Here is a 22,403-nt window from a genome sequence, read left to right on the forward strand (position 1 = left end):
GTTAAAGAAACTTCTATTATGGAGAAAGCTGGAAAATAAGGTGTGATTAACAGCCAATAAAGTACAGTATAATAAGGTGACACCAACTTTAGTAAATCATTTCACTTATCAAGGAAAAGAATTAATGGCAACACAGTAACACCTCTCAAAGAAAGCGTAGCTCTGTCTTTTGCCAAGCAGCCGAAAGTCAGCTCAGGTGTACATTTGTGTGGCATATCCTGGCATACCGCTGTTACTATATTCTCAATTTGAAGACACATTTTCACAACTGCTCCTGCTACTGATGCACATGATTTTTTCTTTGCAGCTTCCATCACATTTAACAGCATCTAAAAGTATTTACCTTCTAGTCTTTTATATAATACTTTGCTTAAAGCTTTCCTGCTCTGCAACCTTACTGAAACCCTGTTTCTGCTCTTAGACACTGCTGCTACTACCCAACCTTCTGCAGTCTTTCCTGACCTCAGCAAACAACAGTACAGAGGTTCATTCCTCCTCTATTCCTCAACTTCCTCACCTGTTCTCACTTATTTCTCTTGCAGTTCATTTCAGCTACATGCCTTCTTGTTCATGCCTCCTGCATGCTTGCACACTTACGCTACCTTCCCTTCCAATTATTTCCAGCTTCATTCTCTAGCTTGTCTCCTATCCGCCTTATGACAATTCTGCTCTATCTTCCCAAGTCATATTAGCTGTTCAATAATTCAGCCCATTACCTAATGACATGCTGCATCTCTGATCACCAATTTAGGGTTTTGTTTTTGTTTTAAATATTGCTTATTCACACACTTCAACTCATACGGTCTTACTTGCTCTTCAAACAGTAGCACCTTAGATATACTCTTTTGTTCTCTGCTCAAAAAATTTTCTGTTTCCTCAAAGGAAAATCGATATTATCCAGCCAGCAGTCTCAGTTCTTTTCCTTACTGTCCTGCCAATCCATTATCAGTCGTCTTCACTGCAATCTTGTAATTCAATAATTTAACTAACAGTATTTAACTCAGGAAACCAGGATTCTGGTTTTAAAGCACATTTTATAAGTAGGCAGGTTGATACTGTATCTTAGCTCAACTTTGAGGTTGTGAGGTCAGTACATCATCTTTAAAAATAGCACGAAGAGTGATTAAGATGCATGTTTTATAACATAGTGTATTTGACAGTTATTGAAGTCAAAACATCATGTGTGGTACACAAAAGGTAGAACTAAGTCAGAACTGGGCACAAGAAACTTGCTATTTAAGAAACAAAAAACAAAGAGATGCCTAGAAAGGGATGATAATGTGTAGCAGGAGGTATATTAAAACCAGCTAGGTTATATTCTTTTGCAAAAGAAAGAACAGTGCAGTCTAGACCCTGTTGCATAGGCAGGAAGGCCTTCATATCCATATCTTCAACAGGATACATTGGTTATTGGTTAGTACAACAGAGATGATCAAGAACAACTGCCAAGATAGTAACGGAGAGAACAGCTGGAGAGAGGATGGGTTCAGTACAGCTAAAAAAGAGCAAAGGTTATCAAAGATCTCATATCTACATCAGTGGAAAGCATCTTTGTGGACATGTTGAGGAGATGCAGATTACCGGCCTGAACTGAAATTGCAAATAAGCAGGTAGTATGAACAGAATAACTCTTCAGGGGCATCTCCAGAACAGACTCCAAACCTTGCCACTAGCATTTGCAGGCACTTCTGTTATGCAGTAGTCCATTTCCTGACTAATATTATTAATAATAATAATAAACACCTATGTACTGCCACACTACATTTATGTAGCATCTCAAATACTACTTCTAGAGCCCGCAATCTAAATAAGACAAGAGCATCATATGACATATGATAACAATTCAGGAAAGGGAAAGTGCAAGGATTATGAAAGATGAGAAAAGAAGAAAGAAAACGCTTGTCAAATATATATGCTTGCTCAGATATATTTGAGCAAAGAAAGATTGCTTGTAAAATTAATGTTTAAAGGGAAGAATCAGTTAAGGGAGGAAAATTAGCTTGCAAAAAATTAGAAAGGAGAGGCCATATGGCATGCAGAAGCATAAGGGAGGAGGAGTAAGCCAACATGCAGGCACTAATTACATCGCGCTCTACAAGAAATTTAAAATACTTTTTTAAAAAAGAACAAACAAAAATAGGAAGGAACTAATCATACCATTGGAGGTCAGTTTGTTGTATCAGTAAACCAGCTTTTGAGTGAACCATACGACTGAAACATGTCTATTGCTATGTGGATTAGTTCAGCACATTCTCCAAATGTATCTTCAGGCACGATTCAGTTGCTGAACCACAGGCATCTACTGCCATTTGAGATGCCCAGAGGTATCCAAGACATCTAACTGAATCTATGGGAGAACACTGCCTTTCTTGAGTGGCCAAGTAGGATACCTGAGAGCATTTCACAGACAGACTGTTCAGACAAAATAATTCAGCTTTTGGTGATGTGATGCAAGAGTGGTTTACTTCTACCAGCTACGCACAAATTGGAAGTGTGAGAAATTGTTTCTTTCTGAAAGTTTTTTTCCTTCATGTTTTGGCAGGGCTGTCTGCTGGCTATCCTAGTTTTGTATGGTAAAGAGGCTTCAGAGTTGGATAGATTTATAATTAAAATATAAACAGGTAAACATTGTTCTAAGAGCCAGACTAGATCTAAGCAAATTTAAGAAAAATCAAGACTAAAATAAGCATAATTTCCATGAAATCATATTAAAGGCCAAATTCCTCTGAACAATATTATTCGTACCAAATAACACACAAATGAAACTAGCAGTTCACTTCAAACAGCCAGTGAAGATGTGAGCTTTCACCAAAGCAAAGCATTCATGTGACTGTGCCCCAGTTCATGATTCTTCTACCACTTCTTCCAGTTTTCTTATATACAGAATAATATATGAATTTTGATTGTAAAAATACTGATTGAAATTAGTCAGTTAAGAATTACACATTAGCATTGCATTAGAATTCAGGTATATAAACACCTTAACTCTGCCATGTAGTTTTCTAAAGTTTATACCAAGCTCACAAGAACGCAGGATTTTTTAGCCTGTATTTATTTTTTAACAATGCACCTAACTTCCAAATGAACACAAGGATCTCCTTTCAGCATGGTTCTGAAAACATTGCAAACTTTCAAGCAGATGGGAATAATGACTTCACAGCAACCTCAGTAACCACACTGGCTTTTTCTGCCAGCCCCCCCCTTTTTTCTTCTCCATTTTCACCAACATAAAAAAGCAAACAATCAAAAGAATTTACAGCTTCTGCATTTTGCACTTCCTGCTTCTTAAAGGAACGAGCTACAATACAGAACTGCAAGGAAGAATGATAACCCAACAGTTGTTAAGACTTTTCACCTGGCTACTTATGCTTAATGAAATTTAGAGTTTATGCTCTCAATTATGAAAGTTAAGGCTAGTAAAAATGGGTAGCATCTCCCTCTGTCTTACTGGTTTATACCATGGTGACATCTCTTATCTCTGAAGAGCTGAAAGCAAAAGCAGAGAAGCTTTGAGCTGAGATGTATCCTACTGTATCTAGAATGCTCAATATTAGCCATTTTCCATCTCCCCCAGAACACTTCTCTTTACAGGACTTCAGAGGTAATAAATCTATGTAGACTTGCAAGATCCAAGTCATGAGAAAGACCATGCGCATGTTTTACAAGGAAGTTGTTCTTCAGAGAGTACAAAAGTGATAAACAGCTACACATAAACAGTTATTTACTGTACCACTGCCCCAACACGTTCACAGGGTTGGTCCAAACCGTGAACAGTGACACCCCCAGAAACCATCTAGCACTTCTAGCAACAGAATCCTATGTCAAGAATGTATTTTCAGAGAGCACTGAAGAAAGCATGACATTTTCATTCAGGTAGCAAATAGAAAAAAAAGTGGCTGAAACATCTCAATTACTTTCTTTTCATTCACACACTGCATTTTATGCTTGAATTTCATTCCTCAATGTCTTTGCAGTTTGAGGCAACTCATGTCACGGTGCTATTTAAAAGAAAAGAAAAGCAAAAGCAATTGAATAATATGCTTAACACTGAAGAATTAAGGACCAGGTAAATATTGCAAACTTAAATGGAATAACGTGGGGATTATGTATTGCAATCAATAATCAAATGACAGCATATTGTACAGTGCAATCTCCTTGTGACTAGATTCTGAATTCATCACGGCACTTATTTTAGTGTGTTTCCCTTTCCCCCGATTTCACTGTGGATTAAGAATAGTCTAAATTAGAAGAGCCTTATTAACTTAATTCCACAAATTGTTAACTATAAGAAAAAGGTCAAATCTTGTAAGTTACTCTCGATCACTCTTTCATTCTTTTCTCCCACTGCTTAGTACTACTTGTTAGCAGGCAATTCCTTCTTTTTCACAAAGAGCAGTTAGTAAAACAATACAGAAATGTATAAAAGCAACAATCACAGTGAAAGAGAAAGTCATTTTAACGGGTAACAAAAGGACTTTCCATGTAGTTCTGAACCTTGGAAGAAATTTTTGCACATACGTTCTTGGCTATGGAAGGCTGGGCCCCTTGGAAGTAACCTAGATGATAAAAGCAAGATTATCTGCTTCTCTGCTGACTAGCTGCACCACAGAATGAGGAGTTTGCACAAAAGTGATGGGGGTAACAAGAAAATCTACCACCTTGCTAATTCACTTCTGTCTCTCGTAGTGAAAAGGATGGATAATCTTCAAGAAAAGGAAAGTCAGACTTGGGAAGCAATATGAGAAGTTCCCAAATTGGTGACAGATTTCCTCTACAACCACTGCACAAGTAGTTTAATCTCTCAGTGCCTCAACTCTTCATCTCTAAAATAGGGATATTTCTAATTCCTTTTTCCATTTTATTTGTGAAAAAATGCATGTCAAATGCCTACACAGATGCAGAGGTAACTACTGAGATATCACTGTGCTTAAGAACTGTAATTGTATAAAAACAAAATCTGTGTTTATATATATTGGCCACAGAACAAGATCAGGGCCTAAAGGGATGATCTCTACTCCTTTTGTCATATATTAGCCAAACAAATTAAGAACTACTCCACAGTTTTTGCAAACTTGTAAATGATCCAAAAAGCCTTATAGTAGCAATTAGCTACAATAAAAACTTGTTATTTTGTATTTGAATGTGCAAACATTTCCCTCTGTTTTGATATAGTACAAATTAACCCAAACAAAAAAATGGTGTAAAAAATGCCAGCTGTCCATGTGAAAGCATACAACCATGCTTGCTGCACTGATACAGAATATTTTATGAACAAGTTCAAATTTTAGCCAAGTGGAGACTTTGTAAAGAAACACCAAACCTGGAAAAAAGTTGTGTTCTTAATGCTGGAATTGGGTGGGGCAGGATGAACATTTAATGTAGCCATAATCACAATTCAATTAAAGAAAGAACATGTCTCAGATGACTTGAATATCACAAAAATTTTTGTAATTAATATATTCTTACTTACTCTTGAAGTCAGAAAAGTATCAAAAAGCCCGCAAAGCAAGAAGAACACAACATTCAAAAATGGCTCAGTTTATTTCCCCTGACAAATACTGCTGTGGACTAATGAAGTGTAATACCCTGTTAAGATTAAACTAACAGTGCAAATCTGCTTTTTCTTACGCTGACTTTAAAAAGAAAGAAAAATAGTATTAAATATTGCAATAGGAAAATGGAAGCAGTTGAAAATTCAAACAGAAATTAGCTTTAGCAAAATGGAAGAATTACATTTAATGGCATGACTGAAATATAACTTTTTGTTCTACAGTTCAAAGTTTAAAAACAAATGAAAAAAAATACTGTTAAATTCTATTCCCAATGTAAGGGAGGCCTGAATTGAACCCTCCTGAATGGCTGTTAGCCATAAAATGAGCTACCTGGGTCAGTGATTTAGGGTATATTATTCATTTAACTCTGGAGTCCTAATTTAGTGTTCAGCACATTCTTTATCCTCATGCACAAACCCTATATACTCTGCTAAAATGGGTATTTATAAACTTCCTTCTGCCTGCACTGGAGCAACATCTGACAAGTTTGAGACAATGGACCCAGGATAACTAGCTTTACACTGATTTTCTTCCCCAGGAATTTTGGTGGTATCTTTTACAAAGGGTAGGGTTTTCCTATTAGTTACCACAAAGCTTCAGGTTTTCTTATCTATGCCTTCTGTTCTGGCTTAAGCAGCATCTGAAACCATCATTATTTTTCTTTTAAATTTATTTTCTTCTTAAATACTATCACACACTTAATTCCATCACTTCTAGACTCTGCTGGAACTCAGTACTTTTTATAGTGTAAGAAGAATATCAAGCAATTGTGAAGTTGACTTTTTTCCCCCCACAAAGTATCAGTAAGGCTGTAGCCCCCAAATCCCGTCTTCTGAGTGTCCTGATGTTTAGAATAGTTTTCATTTAACTTGAGCATAGGAAAGTAATCATGGGGCAGTTAGCAAAAATGAAGAATACTAAATTCCAGTTATATTTTGGTATGCTGCTTAAGGACAGATTGACAATGTAGAACAACTTGAACATTATCTAAGGATAAAGAGCACATTTTTCAACAGTAGGAGCACTAACCATCTTAGGCAATAGAAAAACCGGAATTGGAAACTAGGAAAAAACTCTTGGAAAAACAGTCTTGGAAGACTCAGTATGAGGCTTTCATGGAATAGCTTGTGTTTGGCACACAGACAAATCCATCCACAGCAGACTGTAGTTACAAGGTCTACTGCTGCTCTATAGAGAGGCCACATCTCACAAGGGAATAGCTGATGTGCAAAGGGACTAGATGATTTAAAGAACTACGCAGAACTTGCATGCTGTGGCAAACAACAAGAACCAAGATGCAACACGCCCCTTGGTGTTTCACAGAAGGAACCAATTCTGCAAGGCTGAGGATAACAAAGTCTACGTAAACTACAGAAATGCCCAGCAAAGATTCTGAACATCCCTGGAAAGAGTCAGAGTGCTGGGTTAATGCTCAGAAACCAAATGTAGTACATCTGGCACAAAAATTAACACAGTAAACCAAGCAGAGAGATCACTAAGACGGAGACAATAACTAAGCTGTGTGCCCCAGAAGACAAAAGGGAAGGTACAAAGGTGTTTTGGGACAGTGAACTGCGTAATGAAATTTTGCCTAATACAGCTGTCTGAAGCACCAAGGGAAGAGCACTCCAGGTGATCCAAAGTACATGACAGGCAAGTATAAAGGTGGAGAACAAGAATAAAAAGTATGTAGTTAAACAGCCTCCATTCCGAAAGCTTTATGGAATAGACATGACCAAAATGCCCACATATCACCATGCAAAGTACTGGAGTAGCCAACCTACAACAGTTCAGTTGTAGGTAGCCCATTGCTTTTGTACTTTGGGTGTAATGTAAATGAATTTTTACTATTTAATATAAAATATTACTATTTAATATATTAAATTTAATAGGATGCATAAGCATCAAAATGTGAGGTTCTGATGGCAAATTGAGCTAGAAGTTACTGTAAATTAACCTGCAAAGATCTGGCAGTTAGAAATATATTTTTTAGAATTTGAAGAAAACATGCAGTGGAACAAAATCCATAAAAAAACGTGATCTCACATAAAATTTGGACTCCTAGTGCCAATGTTAGTGAAGAGAAGTAATGCTTATCGCAAGATGGCTGAGAGAAGTAATTTTCAGCTACTATATTAATTTAAGGTAAAGCACTAAAAACAAGATTAGATTTTGGCTGAAGTCCCCAAGATGGTGATTTCTCAGAAAAATACACTAGAAGGTTTACACGAACAGCACTTTGTGATGGTAAATTTCAACAGATGTTTCATAATTTATCAAATTAATATTTATATTAAGGAAACCATTACGGCTTGTAGCATATTTCAGAAATAAAGTCTAATTGAAGAAAGAAGCCCTTATTGTTGTCACAGGAAAAAAAAGACTTTCTGGAATGCCATGGGCAAAATTTTGGTTATATTGATTGAAAAAAAGAAATCAAATCAAGTAAAACAAGAATCTGGTAGTTTTTCTAGGTGATTATTCTCCCTTCCCTGAAATAACCTAGTGAGATGTTACTATGCACAACATGATCCTGCATAACAATCCTATTTTTTCTTAATTAATCTGCTGTTCCCATCATAGGATGTTTTATAGTAAGTGTGGCAGACAGATGAGTGAACTTTTGCCTTAAACATTTCTTGGTACATAAGGTGCAAGCAAACCATAACCCTGAACAAGCATCTGTCCCCAGCGGAAACAGGACTGAGCTGCTGCGACCCCCCGAGATGGTCTCCCTGCGACCACCCAGGACACACCGAGCCTGCACTGAACCAGATCACAATCGGGCAGAGACTTTGGGACCTGGACTGTAAATTATTGCCGTTTTTAGCACAACTTCTATAAAACTTGCTTAGCATGAGTGGCTAAATTTGCTGAAGCCTTAGGCCGCACTCCCTAGTTCAGTGAGAAAGGGCCCCAGAGCTGGTGCAGGCGGGAATGATAAGGGAGTTACCAGCAATTTGCATTCCTGTGCACTGCTGAAACAGTGCTAATTGCTGGAGTTACCACCTTCTTTGTCAGGACCTTGAGAGCTAATGGCTGGACCCAAGAATGGAGACAACACCTGTCAGCAGAAACGGCAACAGTAAACGGCCTACCTAGGGACCGTGATGAGACCCAATAAGGAGCAGGAGACCCCAGACCCAAATATTACTATTGGTCTGAACTACCACATGGGGGGTGGGAAACTTAATTTGAAAAAGCTATAATTGCCGAGGGATTTCGTTGTTTGGGGTCCCTGGTCCCTCGTTGGAGGCACCCAGCTTGAGCTGTAATTCGAATGGAGTCAGGGGAACACCATCAGCCTCAGAGTGGTGGTAGCTAGCCTCTTCTCTCCTTTTCCAACTTTCTCTATCTTTTCCCCCTTGCCCTTGTTCCCCTCTTCCCTTCACCTCCCCTTCACCCTCCCCCCCCCCCCAACTTTTTCTCCCTACTTCGTGGAAAATAAAGTTAAAAGGTTGTACAATATTTGACCGGTTTTAGCGTCTTAATCTCGTCCTTGGGATCGTAACGGAACCCCCCCCCCCCCCCCCCCCCGATATTGGATCGGGACAGTAAGCCATAGTTCAACGATTCTGTTCAAGTAATGCACAGGGAAGTAAGGCTTGAGACAGATCACAAATCACCAGTATTCCCAAATTAAAGTGGAAAACTGTTAAAATAAAAATATCTTGTAAAATGGTTCTGGAGTCTGATGCTGATCCATAGCTAATACTGTTAAATTCAAGAACAGTACAAATAAAGCATGAATTGTTACACGATGACATTTGTTCAACAAAAATTGTGAGCTACAGCAGGGCCTGCGCTGCCCAAAACCAATGCAAGAATCCCTCAGGATTTTCTGCTATACAAGGAAAAAAGGTGAAACAAGCAACACAGTATGACTCTAGATGCGGAGTGTTATCAATATTTCATTAAGGGACACTGATTAAGTCCACACTTTGGAACTTGCCAGCAACTTCCAGCCCTGGTCTGGACTTGGCTATGATCCAGCTCAACACTGAGATAAGGCTACAATATGTAACACCACTTCTCTATGCCAAATCCTTATTTCCTTGAGAAAGAAACCAAGGCACTTGAGGGGAGAGCATAGCAATATACTCCAGCGGGTAGTCTGACTTGCACGACCAGGGGAAAACAGGACTGCAAAGCTCACACTAGAATACATCTACCTCTCAAACTAGACACAGGCTACCCATACCTGCATGCATGAATGCCAGCAACAGGAGGACAAATACTGCACCTGAAACTTCAGTTAGGTCACATATGTCTGGCAGCTAGAGGACAGTCTGCTGAGCAATCTGGGGGAAAAAAAAAATCTTGTTGCATTGCATCTGTTCCTAATTTTCACTCCACTTAAAAAAATAAAATAAAACAGTGAATGATCCTGAACTACCCTTGACTGAGTACTGTTGCAAATGCTAGCCAGAAAAGCCTTATCATAAATAAAACGTAACATATCCTTAAAAAGTTTTATGAAAATTATTTTTTTAAATGACCATATGTAGTACATAATATGAGAAAACTAATCATTGTTGAAATTTAAATGCCCTAATTACTAGGACACTGCAGTTGTTTTCCATCTTACCCCACATCAGTCAGATGCAGAAAGTGATAGTATATCAAACCAGTCTTACCTCAGAGTTAGTTGCCAACTGCAAATTCCTGTTAAGCCTCTGCCTCTTTTACTGTTTGCAGTTTGAAGCTGTTTTTATCATCTCAAAGCTTTAGTTTATGGATAATGCAGAAGTTATTTTTAAAGACATCAGAAAGTTTGTTGCTTGCGAATTGGTACTCACATCACTGTGAATATTGCTGAGTCAGCCGCAGACTCCACAACCGAAGGGTTTCTCAACAGATTCTCAGCATTCCTCACCTTTCTTTTGCGAAACCCCATAAGCCTGGGTAAAGTGTTCAACATCTGTCCATCCTTAGCCCTTCTGAGAAGTTATTAGCAAATGCTAGGTGTGGTAGTAATGCTGGTATTTTGAATTCACGTTTCCATTAGAGCACTAATCTTTAATTCAGGGGACTATGTCAAAATGCTTGGAAATTCAAATACCTGAGTAAGTTTACCTCTCCGGATACAAGACATGCAGGAGTCATTATTTCTAGAAGAGTCAACCTTGATCAAGCATTCATCACCCTGAGAATACAGTCTTCATTTCAAAGCAATATTAGCATTTTTACATAGATTTATCTACATGGACAAAAGGTTATGGCCTACAAACACAATTAATGATGGAAGTGAAGTTTTTCCATGAGATAATAGAAGAGTAGGGGAGGAGTGCATTAACTATGGTAATTGTTTAGGTAGAAAAAAATATCTGTGAAGTAGTTACCTACTTAAATGGATAAGTGTATTGCAAGTTTAGTATATTGTGTAGATAAGTGTTATGTCCTTTTACACACACAAAAAAAGGAAATCTTCAATTTAATTTTCATTCTCACTTCTTCCACATGTTCTGTTCTTACCTTCACCTACTTCTGAGTTCTTCCCTGCCAGCTGATCCTCCTCTCTCCTAGGGATACACTAGCCAATCATCTGACTTTTTTTCCTCACCATAACTTATTTCAACATCTCTGTGACATCCCTCCCCAGTAAAGCTGCCAGCTTTAATGTCAACTCAAGGCTCCACAAACAGGAAAAAACCCCAACCAACCAAAACAAAAAAACTCACTCTTCTCTATCGAGCTTCTTGGGATAGGAAAAAAGAATAAAATAAAATGGAAGTGGCTGAGGGTGGGAAGTTCACTAATTATATTAACTGCTTAGAGGAAGGTTGGGCCAGATATAAATCACTAGGGGAAGGCAGTGGAAAGAAACATGCTGGAAGAGCAGTGCTGAAACCACTGCCAGAATCTGGACAACCTTTCTGACTTGTAAGGTGAAGACTACTGATAGAAAAGGACTTCCCAGCTCAGAGCTCCTAACACTGATACACTCCCACACAAAGTTCAAAGGCTTTGTTAAATGAAAAAGCAACAGACAAACTATACAACTACAACCTCAAGCAAGAATTAGCACATATTAAATTAAATATTACAGGAACTTAGAGAAAAGGCTGTTTGATGATACAGTATTATCTTTTAAAATGCAAAGTGTAAATAGAGTAACTATTAACTGTCTGACCGAAAGATTCCAAAAAGTTGTAAATGTTACTACAAGGTAAAAATCTCAGTTGTTGTTCAGTATAAAATTGGCAGTATCTCTGCAAAACAGATTGCTGTGTTTAATTACTGCATTTTTATTTTTATATATATATAAAAATATATATATATGGCACAGACACCTACAGTGTGTCCCTAAACACATGAAATACAACAGTATCAAAACAATATAATTGTTCACAGAAGCTTTTCAGAAAGGCTTGAGCCTCCTCATTTTAATTTTTCTTAAGTAACCAAAACCATTTTTAAATGCTTATCAGCAGCTACTTTTGTCTGTTCATTTTAATTGAATAAAACTTAATTGAAAGCTTCCAGAATTGCCCTTTAAACTTTAAAGGCTGGATATTTCTAGCTTTTGTCATTGCCTTCAAGCTAAGATAACTGAACACTTTACACCTGTTAAACCAGAATTTGTTCAATTCTTCACATTTTTATTTACTGCGTTTCCTTCTTTATATCCTTCTCTGTATTGCTACCCCCCTTCTCTACCATGTTCTCTAATACCTTTGTAATATTCCCTTATTTTTCCCTCCTCTTCTTTCCTTCACTTTCTTTTCCTTGTTTCCCTGTTCATCCCTCTCTCCATCCTACTTTTTGATTATTTATAAAAATATCTTTAAAGGCTGTAAGAAGGAATAGAGGAGAAATGTCAAGAAATGGAAAGAAGCAGCCAAACATTGCTATTAGTTTCTAATTAATTTCTACCCCTAATTCAGGCCTTTCTAGTGTTTGCACGGTTGCAGATACACACAAAGCATAAGCTTAATGTGAAATTCAATCTGCTCTGTCTCTGCTTTCTGTAATTAGACATTTCCTTCCACTTCTACCACAAAAAGCACTTGGATAAATGACAGCACAAACGGTTACTTATACAAAAGTATTACCTCAAAATCTTTGTAACAATGGCAAAGTGAAGTCTTCTATTCTCATAATTTCTTAGCACCAGACATTTCACATTATTCATGTATTTAGCAAGAGTGTCTTAACACTGGAACAGATGGTTTGTAACATAACAAGTTGGTACTGGGTGGGCACCTTTTTGTCACATATAATTCAACACAACAACACAACTATGATATATCCAGGTTACCCTGCAGTTTAATTCTTCGGGGGGGGGGGGGGGGGGAAGAGTAACACAAAAACATGCAACACAAGCACTTGTTTCACCACATTCGCTGTTGACTTAGGGATCCCTTTTGCTTTACTGATCACTGAAATATTTCTCCTAGGCTTCTCCAAATTCATCTGTTGGTGTTTATACTGAACACCTAATTTATAGCAAGCAAAGGACAAACCAACCAACCTCAATAATGACACTAACACAGACAACATTTGGAGGACCCCTAGCAAGCAAAAATTGAATTAAAATAAACTACAGAGTGCAGTGGAATAGCTTATTTACTGGAGACAGAAAAATCTTGTGGTTAAATAAGATTGTATAGGATCAGGAAAAAGACTCAGAGTAATACAAGAATTTGACAATGGCAGCCTTCCTGCCAAAGCCTCTTGAGCACAAAATAAATATGTAACATAGCTCATATTTGCCTTGGTCTACACTTATGAGGAGAAAGTTCCTTCAAATTCTAAATTGAGGCTAAAGGCCACCAGTTTACATATAAATATTACAGAAATAATTGCAAACGTATCTAAAGCTAAATCTCTTGATAGCTCCACAACCCTGTGCATACACCAAAAGAATAAGCATCATTTATCCAAAATTAACTCAGCTGATCCTCAAGAAAAAGCAATCTGAAGTCAGAGGGGAGAAAATCTCTTAGAATTATCTCTTAGAATTCACTTTTTCATTCCTTAATTTACCCCTCAAAACTCAACAGGAAATTCAGTAAGTCATTTAAGAGTTTGGTGCTGCTCATTTCAGTAGAGCTGGCAGACATTTGTTTTAGTCACAAACTGGAAAGTCAGAGAGCCCACTTTATTGCTGCAGCAAAACAGCGTAGCCATAGGTATTTAAGAAAAATACCGTCTCACTCTTTCCCAGCTAAAGAGTTCACTCTCTGACCACAGAGAATAAGTGGCACAAATCCCAGAAAACAGCAAGAAGTTCTTGCCACCAATCTTAAAAAGATGAAAAGGGAAAAAACAGGTTTGCTTAAATATAATTTTCCAGGTGATTATCAGAAGCCTGAAGCATAGAAAATCTACACCACAAGAGGTGAGAGGGAAACTAAGTATTTCAATACCAAAAGGCCATTTTTTAAAACATGCACACAACCCCCGATTTCATATCAAGTTCTTGAAAAACATTTCAAACATTTGCAAAAAAAAGCTTAGAAATTTCTACATTTAAATCTCAGAGATGATTAAGCTAAAGCAGTATGCCAAGATGGGATTTGTTTTCTTCCTCCAGTACTCACATTCCCTATGAAAACCATTTTTTCCCCTCTTTTTTTTTTTTGTGCTGAAGCCATTCCTGCCTTCACCAGTAAGCATATCCTAGCTGCTTCTGCCCTAAAAAAAGAGGAACTCTTCTTCCAGATTCTGAAGTAGAGCTGAAGGGAGGAACACAAATTATGTATCAATCTTTTACCAACTATCATAAAGTACCACTTTTTTCCAAAGACCACATCAATTTCCAGAATTTAAAGTATTTTATAAATCAAAAGCTTTTTAGCTTTACATCTTTAGGTGCAACCTTTGCAACAAGAAACTGATGCTAGACCATCTGATGTACACTTCAGCAGGTACAGAGAAATTCAGAGGCAGGAGTGACCTGCCCTGTTTCTTTTCATTTGTGGACCATGCTAACTCAGGAGAAACGCCCACTGCCAGCAAGCATGCTAGAGATGGCTTTGGTTATGCTACATGAAGCCATATAAGACCCTCGCAACTTTGGATCATCTCAAAGGTGGAAGATTTTCAATAGTACTATATTAGCATTACTATGAGTTTTACTCTCTAAAACTTCCAGTGCTGAAACTAAAAAGTCCACTTTAACAAGAAAACTTGGGAAATCAGGAACCAGTATATATTATTCTAGGAGGCAAGTTTTTTAATTTGCTAAACTTCTTGGATAATTTTTTTTTCATGTTTTGTTAGCTCCAGTATGTATGCCTTTTCAGGACAAGGAAATAGCTGTACTCAGTTCCAGCATGATTCTAATTAAAATATAACAGAGTTTACAGAAGACTGCTATAAGCAGGATTATTTTTGCCAGGAAATTTAAAAAGAATAGCTTCTTATTAAAAGTAATAATGATAATATATATTTCTTATAAAGCTCTTTTCATTTAGAGATCTCAAATTAGAATGAAATTCAGCATTCAGTCTTCATCTTCCAGACAGAAGTTTTTAAAGGTATTCAGTATGGGATGTAGTACCAGTAAGAAACAAATCAAACCTCCATGTACTAAACAGCTCAGACATCTACCCGTGCGTCAAGGTTTCTCAGTTGCCTGGTCAGACCGCACAGCCCCTATTTGTTTACACTGCCAGAGACACCTCTGGAGCATTTTTAATGTTCTCAGCTTTACCCACTTTATTTTAAAACTGTCTGCTTCCTCACTTATCCTGGCATGGTGTGCTGATACATCTTACTCTGCGGTACAATCACAATCCACGGAGTGGAAAAAAATGTGAACAGCAGACGAATGCATGCCTCCCTATTGCTTTGGTAGGATCAGCCTGCAAAACAGCGTATCTTTTGTACAACATGTCTCCACTTTCTGAGGAGAAACTTTTTGAATTGACTTTTCCTCAACAGTATTTAAAAGACAAATGGATATTTTGAGGCTAAATGAATTTTTCTCCAACTACTGAATCTGAGGGAAAGGGATTTAAATGGAAACAGTTAAAAATCGATTGCTTTTAAAAAGATACTCTTACCCTGAACCAAGATGCAGGACAAATGCAGTGACTCTGCAGGTCAAGAAAACATTGTTTCATTGGTGCAGTACTTTTAGGCTAGGTTACAGCTGCAGGGCACAGAAAAGCATCATGCATTTCCATTTTAATAAAGACTGGACATAACTACACAACAACAGCTACATTTATGCATTCTAAAGTGGGACCCAACACATCCCATATTTCAAGCCTGAAGCATGTGTCCTCAGAGGTCACGAAGAACCTTTTTACTCTAGTTTTGGCACTGCTTGGCAAGCTGGCTAGGTGTATTACTCATATGTACGCGTTTCAGCCTTCTTAGGACTCTTATGCACTGGTCAGTACGGTTGGTATCAGATTTTAGGAAGTAACAAATATCCTAGTATGTTACAGCAAATCTGGTCATCCAGGATGTATTGCCCACACATACTTAAAGGAGAGATGAATGCATCCCATTCGCAAGACGCCGGTACATCTGCTGGGCCAGGCTGGCCCTTCCCCAGCAGGCGTGAGGCCATGAGGTCCTGGCTTGGCATGTGGAGGCCAATCATGCCACCTCCTGGTTACGAATGGCCACTCTACTCTAAACAGGTATTAAGTGCTTGGGGAGTTAAGAGCTGACTGAGATTTTGTATCTGGCTATCCATCTGTTCCATTTTCTCTTGGCACTGGCTGCTAATAACAATTTCCCAAATTAAGTTTAAAAATATCTGCTTTGAGGCAAAAGGGGGAGCAATGGGCAGTAATAAGTGTTCCCTGAATAAATACACTGAGGAGACCCAGATTATGAAAAAAAATTGCTACAAGAATTCCCACAAGTAAAGGCACTCTTCTCCTTTCAAGAAAAACATCCACATTCCTAAGAAAACAGTGCACTGTGGAGTGCCAGTGAGGCTCCAGCTATTCAGACAAGCCTTAGAAAGTGCTTTTGACGACCTTCTCTTTAATAGTTGTGGCTAAGTTCTGCTCCTCACACCAAACTGTACCTTAAGTAGTCCAACTGATTCAAATAGCACTGTTTCAACAATGATGCACTACTTTGTGTAGGAGTATCACAATCTAGCCTTCAGTTATTGTGTTTATATTGTCTCCTCTTTGGTAAATGAATTTACTGTGTTCCAAAGTACACGTTCTCCAAGATCACAGATCAAATGGTCCTAAACTGATTCACGTCTCTGAACGGAAAAGATTTTTTTTAATCAATTCTGTCTCTTTTCCCCTCAAGGGATTCCAACTTCTATGGCTAACAACTTTGATAGGTCAGTACAAACACTTACCAAGGCTGCTTTACTTAACTAATTTTAGGGAAAACAAAATAGGATAAAACTTTAGAAGAATGACTTATCTCCCTAAAATCACAGGGATTCATCTGTGTTACACTCTGCAAGGCAAAAGCACTTGCTAAGACTGAAAACATACTGTGTTATATCACAATAAAACAACTGCTTGCCTTTTTAGAAATATGTAAAGAGTGGAACTCATACACTCAGTTTTAAGATTAGCAGTACATTCTACAGAATATCCTTTTTCATTATTCCAAATATATTAGTTCCATCAGTCAATATATTATATTTGTATAAGGACTGCCTGATAGCCCACTAATGGCAATAAAAGACTCCCAATAATTTCAGCGAGCTTTGGATCAAGTCTGTAATGCCTAGCACATTGCTCTCGGTAGAAATAGTAAGTAGCTTGTACTCATCTAGCGTTTGCGCTGATATTGCTCCTTTTTATTGAAAACGATCCTAATGACAGGTAAGATATATAAATCTAGTTTCTAATCAAACCCAGATTTCTAAAATATATGCTCTAAAGACTTGCACGTTTCCCGAGTCAACCTTCCAGCTATTTACACTGCGTTTCTTGAGAAAACAAAGTAAACGATGATTAATACAAACGATTTTGTGAACACAGATTTCTTCTCACCTGATGTAAACACCAGGAAAAAAGAAACACAATAAGCAGAAAAGTGATCATTCACAGATTAATGTTAATGTATGAGTTTACATTAACATTTTGTATTAATCTTATTTTAACCTAAATGTGTGTTTAGACAGAATAAACTAATAAAATCTCATTGCCGCTAAATCTGCATATATCTTTTCACAAGTAGTTTGTTATAGAAAAATAAATAAAAATACAAAAGTATCAGAGGCCCGACTTTAGCAGGTCACAGGCTTGATCAATAACCTCTCACATCTTGGGCTTCAAATTCTACATTACCAAGACAAGCGACTTGCCTATAGTGCCCTTATTATTGCCCCAGGTTATTTAATAGAAATATACCATTACGAACTAAACCCACCCTGCCTTTTGAAAATCAAATGAATCTCCAAGAGACCAAGACAAAAAAACGCTCAATATATAAACCAATATATCACTTGAAATCCTGAACATAAGGCAAAATGAAATTGCATTGTATTAACAATTCTCAGACTAGCTAGAATAAATATATCAGGCTTGCAAGAAAGACCTTTCAGGTACTAATGCTCACTGAGCGTAGAGGCTAAACAATTATACACCTTTTGAATAATCATGCCCTGTCCTACAAGGAGCTTTATGACAGCAAGCCGTATGAGTCTAACTGACCTGACCAGAGGTTTTTCAAACTCTTGGTATGCCACATGGAATAATCTGTGGACTCAGGGCTTAACTCAAGATTAAAGTAAAAGGCCTGATTCTCGCTGCCTTCAGAATGCCAGCTGAACATCTGAGGTCAATTGTACTGTCTTTAAATAGAGAGAAATTAGCTACCTCATTACCCAAGTAATGTTGATATTTCCATAGGGAGCAGAGATGCTTTCACTTAGTCTGGCTCTTTTCCCAAAGGGTCTTTCCTTTATGTTTCTACTAGAAAACACAGACAGCTGGTTTTTATACTATAAAACATAAGATATTTCAAAGCCACACATACATGGAAAATCACCTATATATTGTTTGGAACAAATAGCTGACACTTTGGATTATTAAAAATAATGCTGATACAAAACAGAAGTTATGAACTAACAGAAAGTTGCAGTGGTTTAGTAGCTTCCTATGTGTCATCTGCATCTTAATAAGTTAAGCACATCTAAACATAAAATACATATTTGCGGGAAGGAAAAGGCAGTCTTATTTTAAACTTTAAAAGAAAAATATTTTTACAAGTAAATCCAAGTAAACCTAAATACAAACAAATCCAAGTGTCATAGATTTAATGTGTATTTCTGGAATGCTTCTCCTATGTGCCTGTCTATGGTTTCACACAGGAGTATGTCTCTCCTCAAACTCAGGCCCTAGCAAGTAACATGAAAAATCACAGCACTCCAGTCAGAGCTGGAGGCTCTCCACTCTGAAGCAAAAAAAACTGAAACCAACACTTACACATTTTATAGTAAATCTACTGGCAATCAAAAAAGCTTAGCACACCATACAAATAACACCTCTCTGCTATTGTTATGTATGTAGCTATTCATACATTATTTTTCAAAAAACAGAAATCCAGAATCCAGAAGCACTGTTTTAATGCCAACACATCCCAGAAATACATTACTACAGAGGCTGTGCTATTGCCCCATGTTCTTCTGGCATCCCCCCAAAATTTCTGCCTGCTGTACACATTTTCCTTCTACGTATACCCAGGAGCAACCGGTGCATTCATTCCTGTTTCCTTAACTAGTTTCACTCTTACTTTGATGAAACTGTTTCAATAGTCATATGTTAGACTCTAAAACGAATCTCTAGAAAGCTTGACAGATGGTGTTTTGAAGGATAATGCCAGGTATCTGGTGTGAATCTGACATTAGCATTCCCTACAGCTTCCACAGACAACTCACCTTCATCTTCCGTTAAAGATCCACACGCTTAGTCCTAGTTATACCAGGGACGAATCAGAATACCAATCACTTCTGCAGTCTCACAAGCCATTCAAAATCCAATTTTTGCATGAACTTGAAACTTAAAAACACCTGTTTTGTCGTGTCTCCCCTCCTTTTTTTTTTTTTTTTTAAAAAAACTTTACTTCACACACACTGTATTATTTTCTGCACACATTTTCTTTCTTTCACACACATGCTCACACACACTCTCAGTAGATACCTCCCCCTTCCGGGAAAGGATCAAATTGCAAGGTGCAAAAAATATGCCCCTTTGAGAAATAAACACATGGCAAATACAAACTCCTTAATAGAAAAACAACTGTGGAAAGCAGTGTGGTTCTCTCTTCAGCAGCAAGACAGCAGTTACAGAGGTGCACTGAACATGTCAGTATCCGTACTGAACTTCCAAGCCATCAAATAGGAGCACCCTAATAACGCCCAGACTCAGTACCTTTATTCACAATCAATAAACCACGTACGTAAGAAAGACAATATACAGACCGCTGATTTAAGGACAGACAAGTACTGCTAGCACAGTAAGCTTTAAACGGTTATGATTTTCCTTAAGTTGCTGCAGAACTTTGGAAATCAGTGACTCTTCTCTGAATGGGAGATAACTGGAATTTGTGACCGCCTCAAGGGTCTAATCAGGCATTTCTTCGCTTCAGCCTCGCTGAAGGGTTGGACAGTCTGCCTCTATTTATGCATCACCCCCTACTACTACTTTTTGATATCTGGATCCAAATTTAAAAGCAATTTTAGAAATGAGTAACATACAGCCCAGAAGGGACGGAGGAAGGGAACTTAATCAGTGACACCCTGCGGGACTTGAGGCACCGCACTGCCAGGCCTGTGCCTGGAAGCTGCGCTGTGCGGTTACGGGGGAAAATGGGCCAAATTATAAACTTTCAAAAGAGTCTCCGGTTTAAAAAAAAAAAAAAAAAAAAAAAAAAGAGTTTGACCAAAACGAAGGAAATAGAGTTACATTATTATAGTGAGAACACGATGTTATGAGCATTAGGTTCGACATCACTGCACAAATCCGGGAGAAAGTCACCGTGCCCTGAACGAAGCCGTGTCACGGAGCTCACGAGCCCCCCCGGCTGCACCGGCGCCGCGTTCGAGGCACAGCAGCACCGCGCAAACCCCGCTATCCGCCACGGGAAGCGAGACCCAACGCGCTCAGTGAGACACCAGCACCTGCCCGCGCGTAAACACACCCGGGAGCCGCGCAAGCCCCGCGCGCAGCGCCCGGCCGCAGCCGCTCCCCCGCCCGCGGCGCCGACGCTCCCCGACGGGAAACGCGCCTCTCCCGGCGCGGCGCGGGCTCGCGCACCGGCCGCCGCGGCCCAGGGGCCGCACAAGGCAGCGGCGGCGGCCGCCGGAGACGCTGCGCGCCCGCCCGCGCCGCTCCGCCGCCGCGCGGCGCTTCCCGCCCCGCCCGCCGCCATGGCCGCGCCGCTCACCGTCGGCCAGGAGGCGCATGGCGTGGACGAAGGAGGGGTCCAGGCTGTCCTTCTCGGCCATCAGCTCGGGCAGATATTTCTCCTGCTCCATCGCCTCGGGGCCGCGGCGGCCGGGGCGGGCTGCGAGGGCGCCGGCTCGCCCCGCGCCTCCGGCCGCCTCCCTGTGGCCCGCCCCCGGCGGCGCCCCGCGGCTCCCAGGTGCGCCGCGCCCGCCGCCACGCCCGCGGCGGCGCTGCCCGCGGCGGCGGCCCCGGCAGCGCCTCCCCCTCCCCCTTGCTCCGCGCGGGGGGAGCGCGCGTGGGCGCGTGTCGGCGCGCGTGTCGGCGCACGGGTCCCGCCGTCTGCCGCCGCGCGCCTCTGCCCCCCCCCCCCAGTGAGCCGCCCGCTCCCACCGGCCGCCTTAACTGGGGAGGCGGGGCGAGGCGCGCCCCGCCCCCCGGTCTCCCATTGGTGGTTGCGCCCGTCCGGGCGGGGCCCACGCGGGAGCGTCGCCGCGCCATTGGCTGTGGCCGGGCGAGCGGCCCCGCCGGGCGGGTGGCGGGGCGCGGCGCGGGCTGGGGCGGGGGTCCGCGCGCGCGCGTGTGAGTGCGTGTGGTGTCTCCGTGCGTGTCTGCGAGGGCGCGCCGGCAGCTCCGTCTCCGAGTGCTGCTCCGCGCCGCTGTCCGTGCGCGCGTGCGCTGTGGCCGCGTGTGCGCTCTGACCGCGTGTCTGCGTCGCGCCTGCCCGTGTGTGGCTGTGCGTGTGTGTGTGGCTGCGGCTGCGTGTTTCTGTGTGAGGCTGTGCGCGCAGTCACTGCGCGCGTGCCCGTGTGTGCTCAGGAGTGTGCGTGCGCCCGCTCGCGCGTGCCCGTGGGCCCCGGTGCGTGTGCCCACGCCCGTGCCCGAGCGGCCGCCCCGCGCGGGGCGGCCGCTGTCCGCGGTGCTGGAGCTGAGGCGGGGCGAGGGGCGGGGCCAGGCTCGGTGGGCGGGGCCGGCTTCAGTGGGCGGGGCGCGGTGGGCCGCTCCGCGCTCCGGCCCCGCCGTGGCAGCGCGGCCCCAGCGGCAGCGGCGGCGGCGGGGGGCGCGGAGCAGTGGTTCCGCCACGGCCGGGACAGCAGCGCAGCGAGCTCAGCTCCCGCGTCCGCACCTACGGAGTTACAGCTGCTACGCGATTAAAGTGACTGCAGCTGGAGTAAATAAAACCGATTTTATTTTAATTAGAATTCAGCTTTAAGCATACATTTACTCTGGGTTGTATTTATTCGGGATTTTCCCCCAATGGACAATTTATTAACGTGGTTTGATTTTGAGAGTAAACAAAAGATGTTTAACTCATCTCAAGGCTGTTAAAACTTCATTTGCGGGGCATCGGGAACAAACTGCCCATCGCACAATACCATGTGTGCTAAGCTCAACCTCTGTGTGAGATTCTTTCTACTTTTAGCTCAATATTTCTTCCTAATCAAAGAAGAAATAGTTACTGCAAGAATACACTTTCAAATCACCTGCTACTGTTCCTCTTCAGGGATTTTTGTTGTAG

At 40.7% G+C, this 22,403-nt stretch overlaps 1 protein-coding gene across 5 annotated transcripts in view; it reads right to left on the bottom strand.

Annotated features, from left to right (window-relative positions):
- The window catches only part of KHDRBS2 (KH RNA binding domain containing, signal transduction associated 2), a 414,201-nt gene extending 393,138 nt beyond the window's left edge, over positions 1 to 21,063 (bottom strand). For 3 of the 5 annotated variants that reach the window (XR_010388234.1, XR_010388233.1, XM_064508626.1), the window contains exon 1: positions 20,886 to 21,063. Coding sequence is in view for 2 of the 5 variants with exons in the window: in XM_064508626.1 (XP_064364696.1) it covers positions 20,886 to 20,976 (91 nt within the window). In the remaining 3 variants the exon portion in view is untranslated. The remainder of the gene's footprint in view (positions 1 to 20,885) is intronic. The other 2 variants (XR_010388232.1, XM_064508625.1) reach the window with 1 other exon arrangement.
- Positions 21,064 to 22,403: the final 1,340 nt, after the last annotated feature.

Source organism: Dromaius novaehollandiae, chromosome 3 (assembly GCF_036370855.1).
Source record: "Dromaius novaehollandiae isolate bDroNov1 chromosome 3, bDroNov1.hap1, whole genome shotgun sequence".
In the NCBI taxonomy this organism is placed as follows: domain Eukaryota; kingdom Metazoa; phylum Chordata; class Aves; order Casuariiformes; family Dromaiidae; genus Dromaius; species Dromaius novaehollandiae.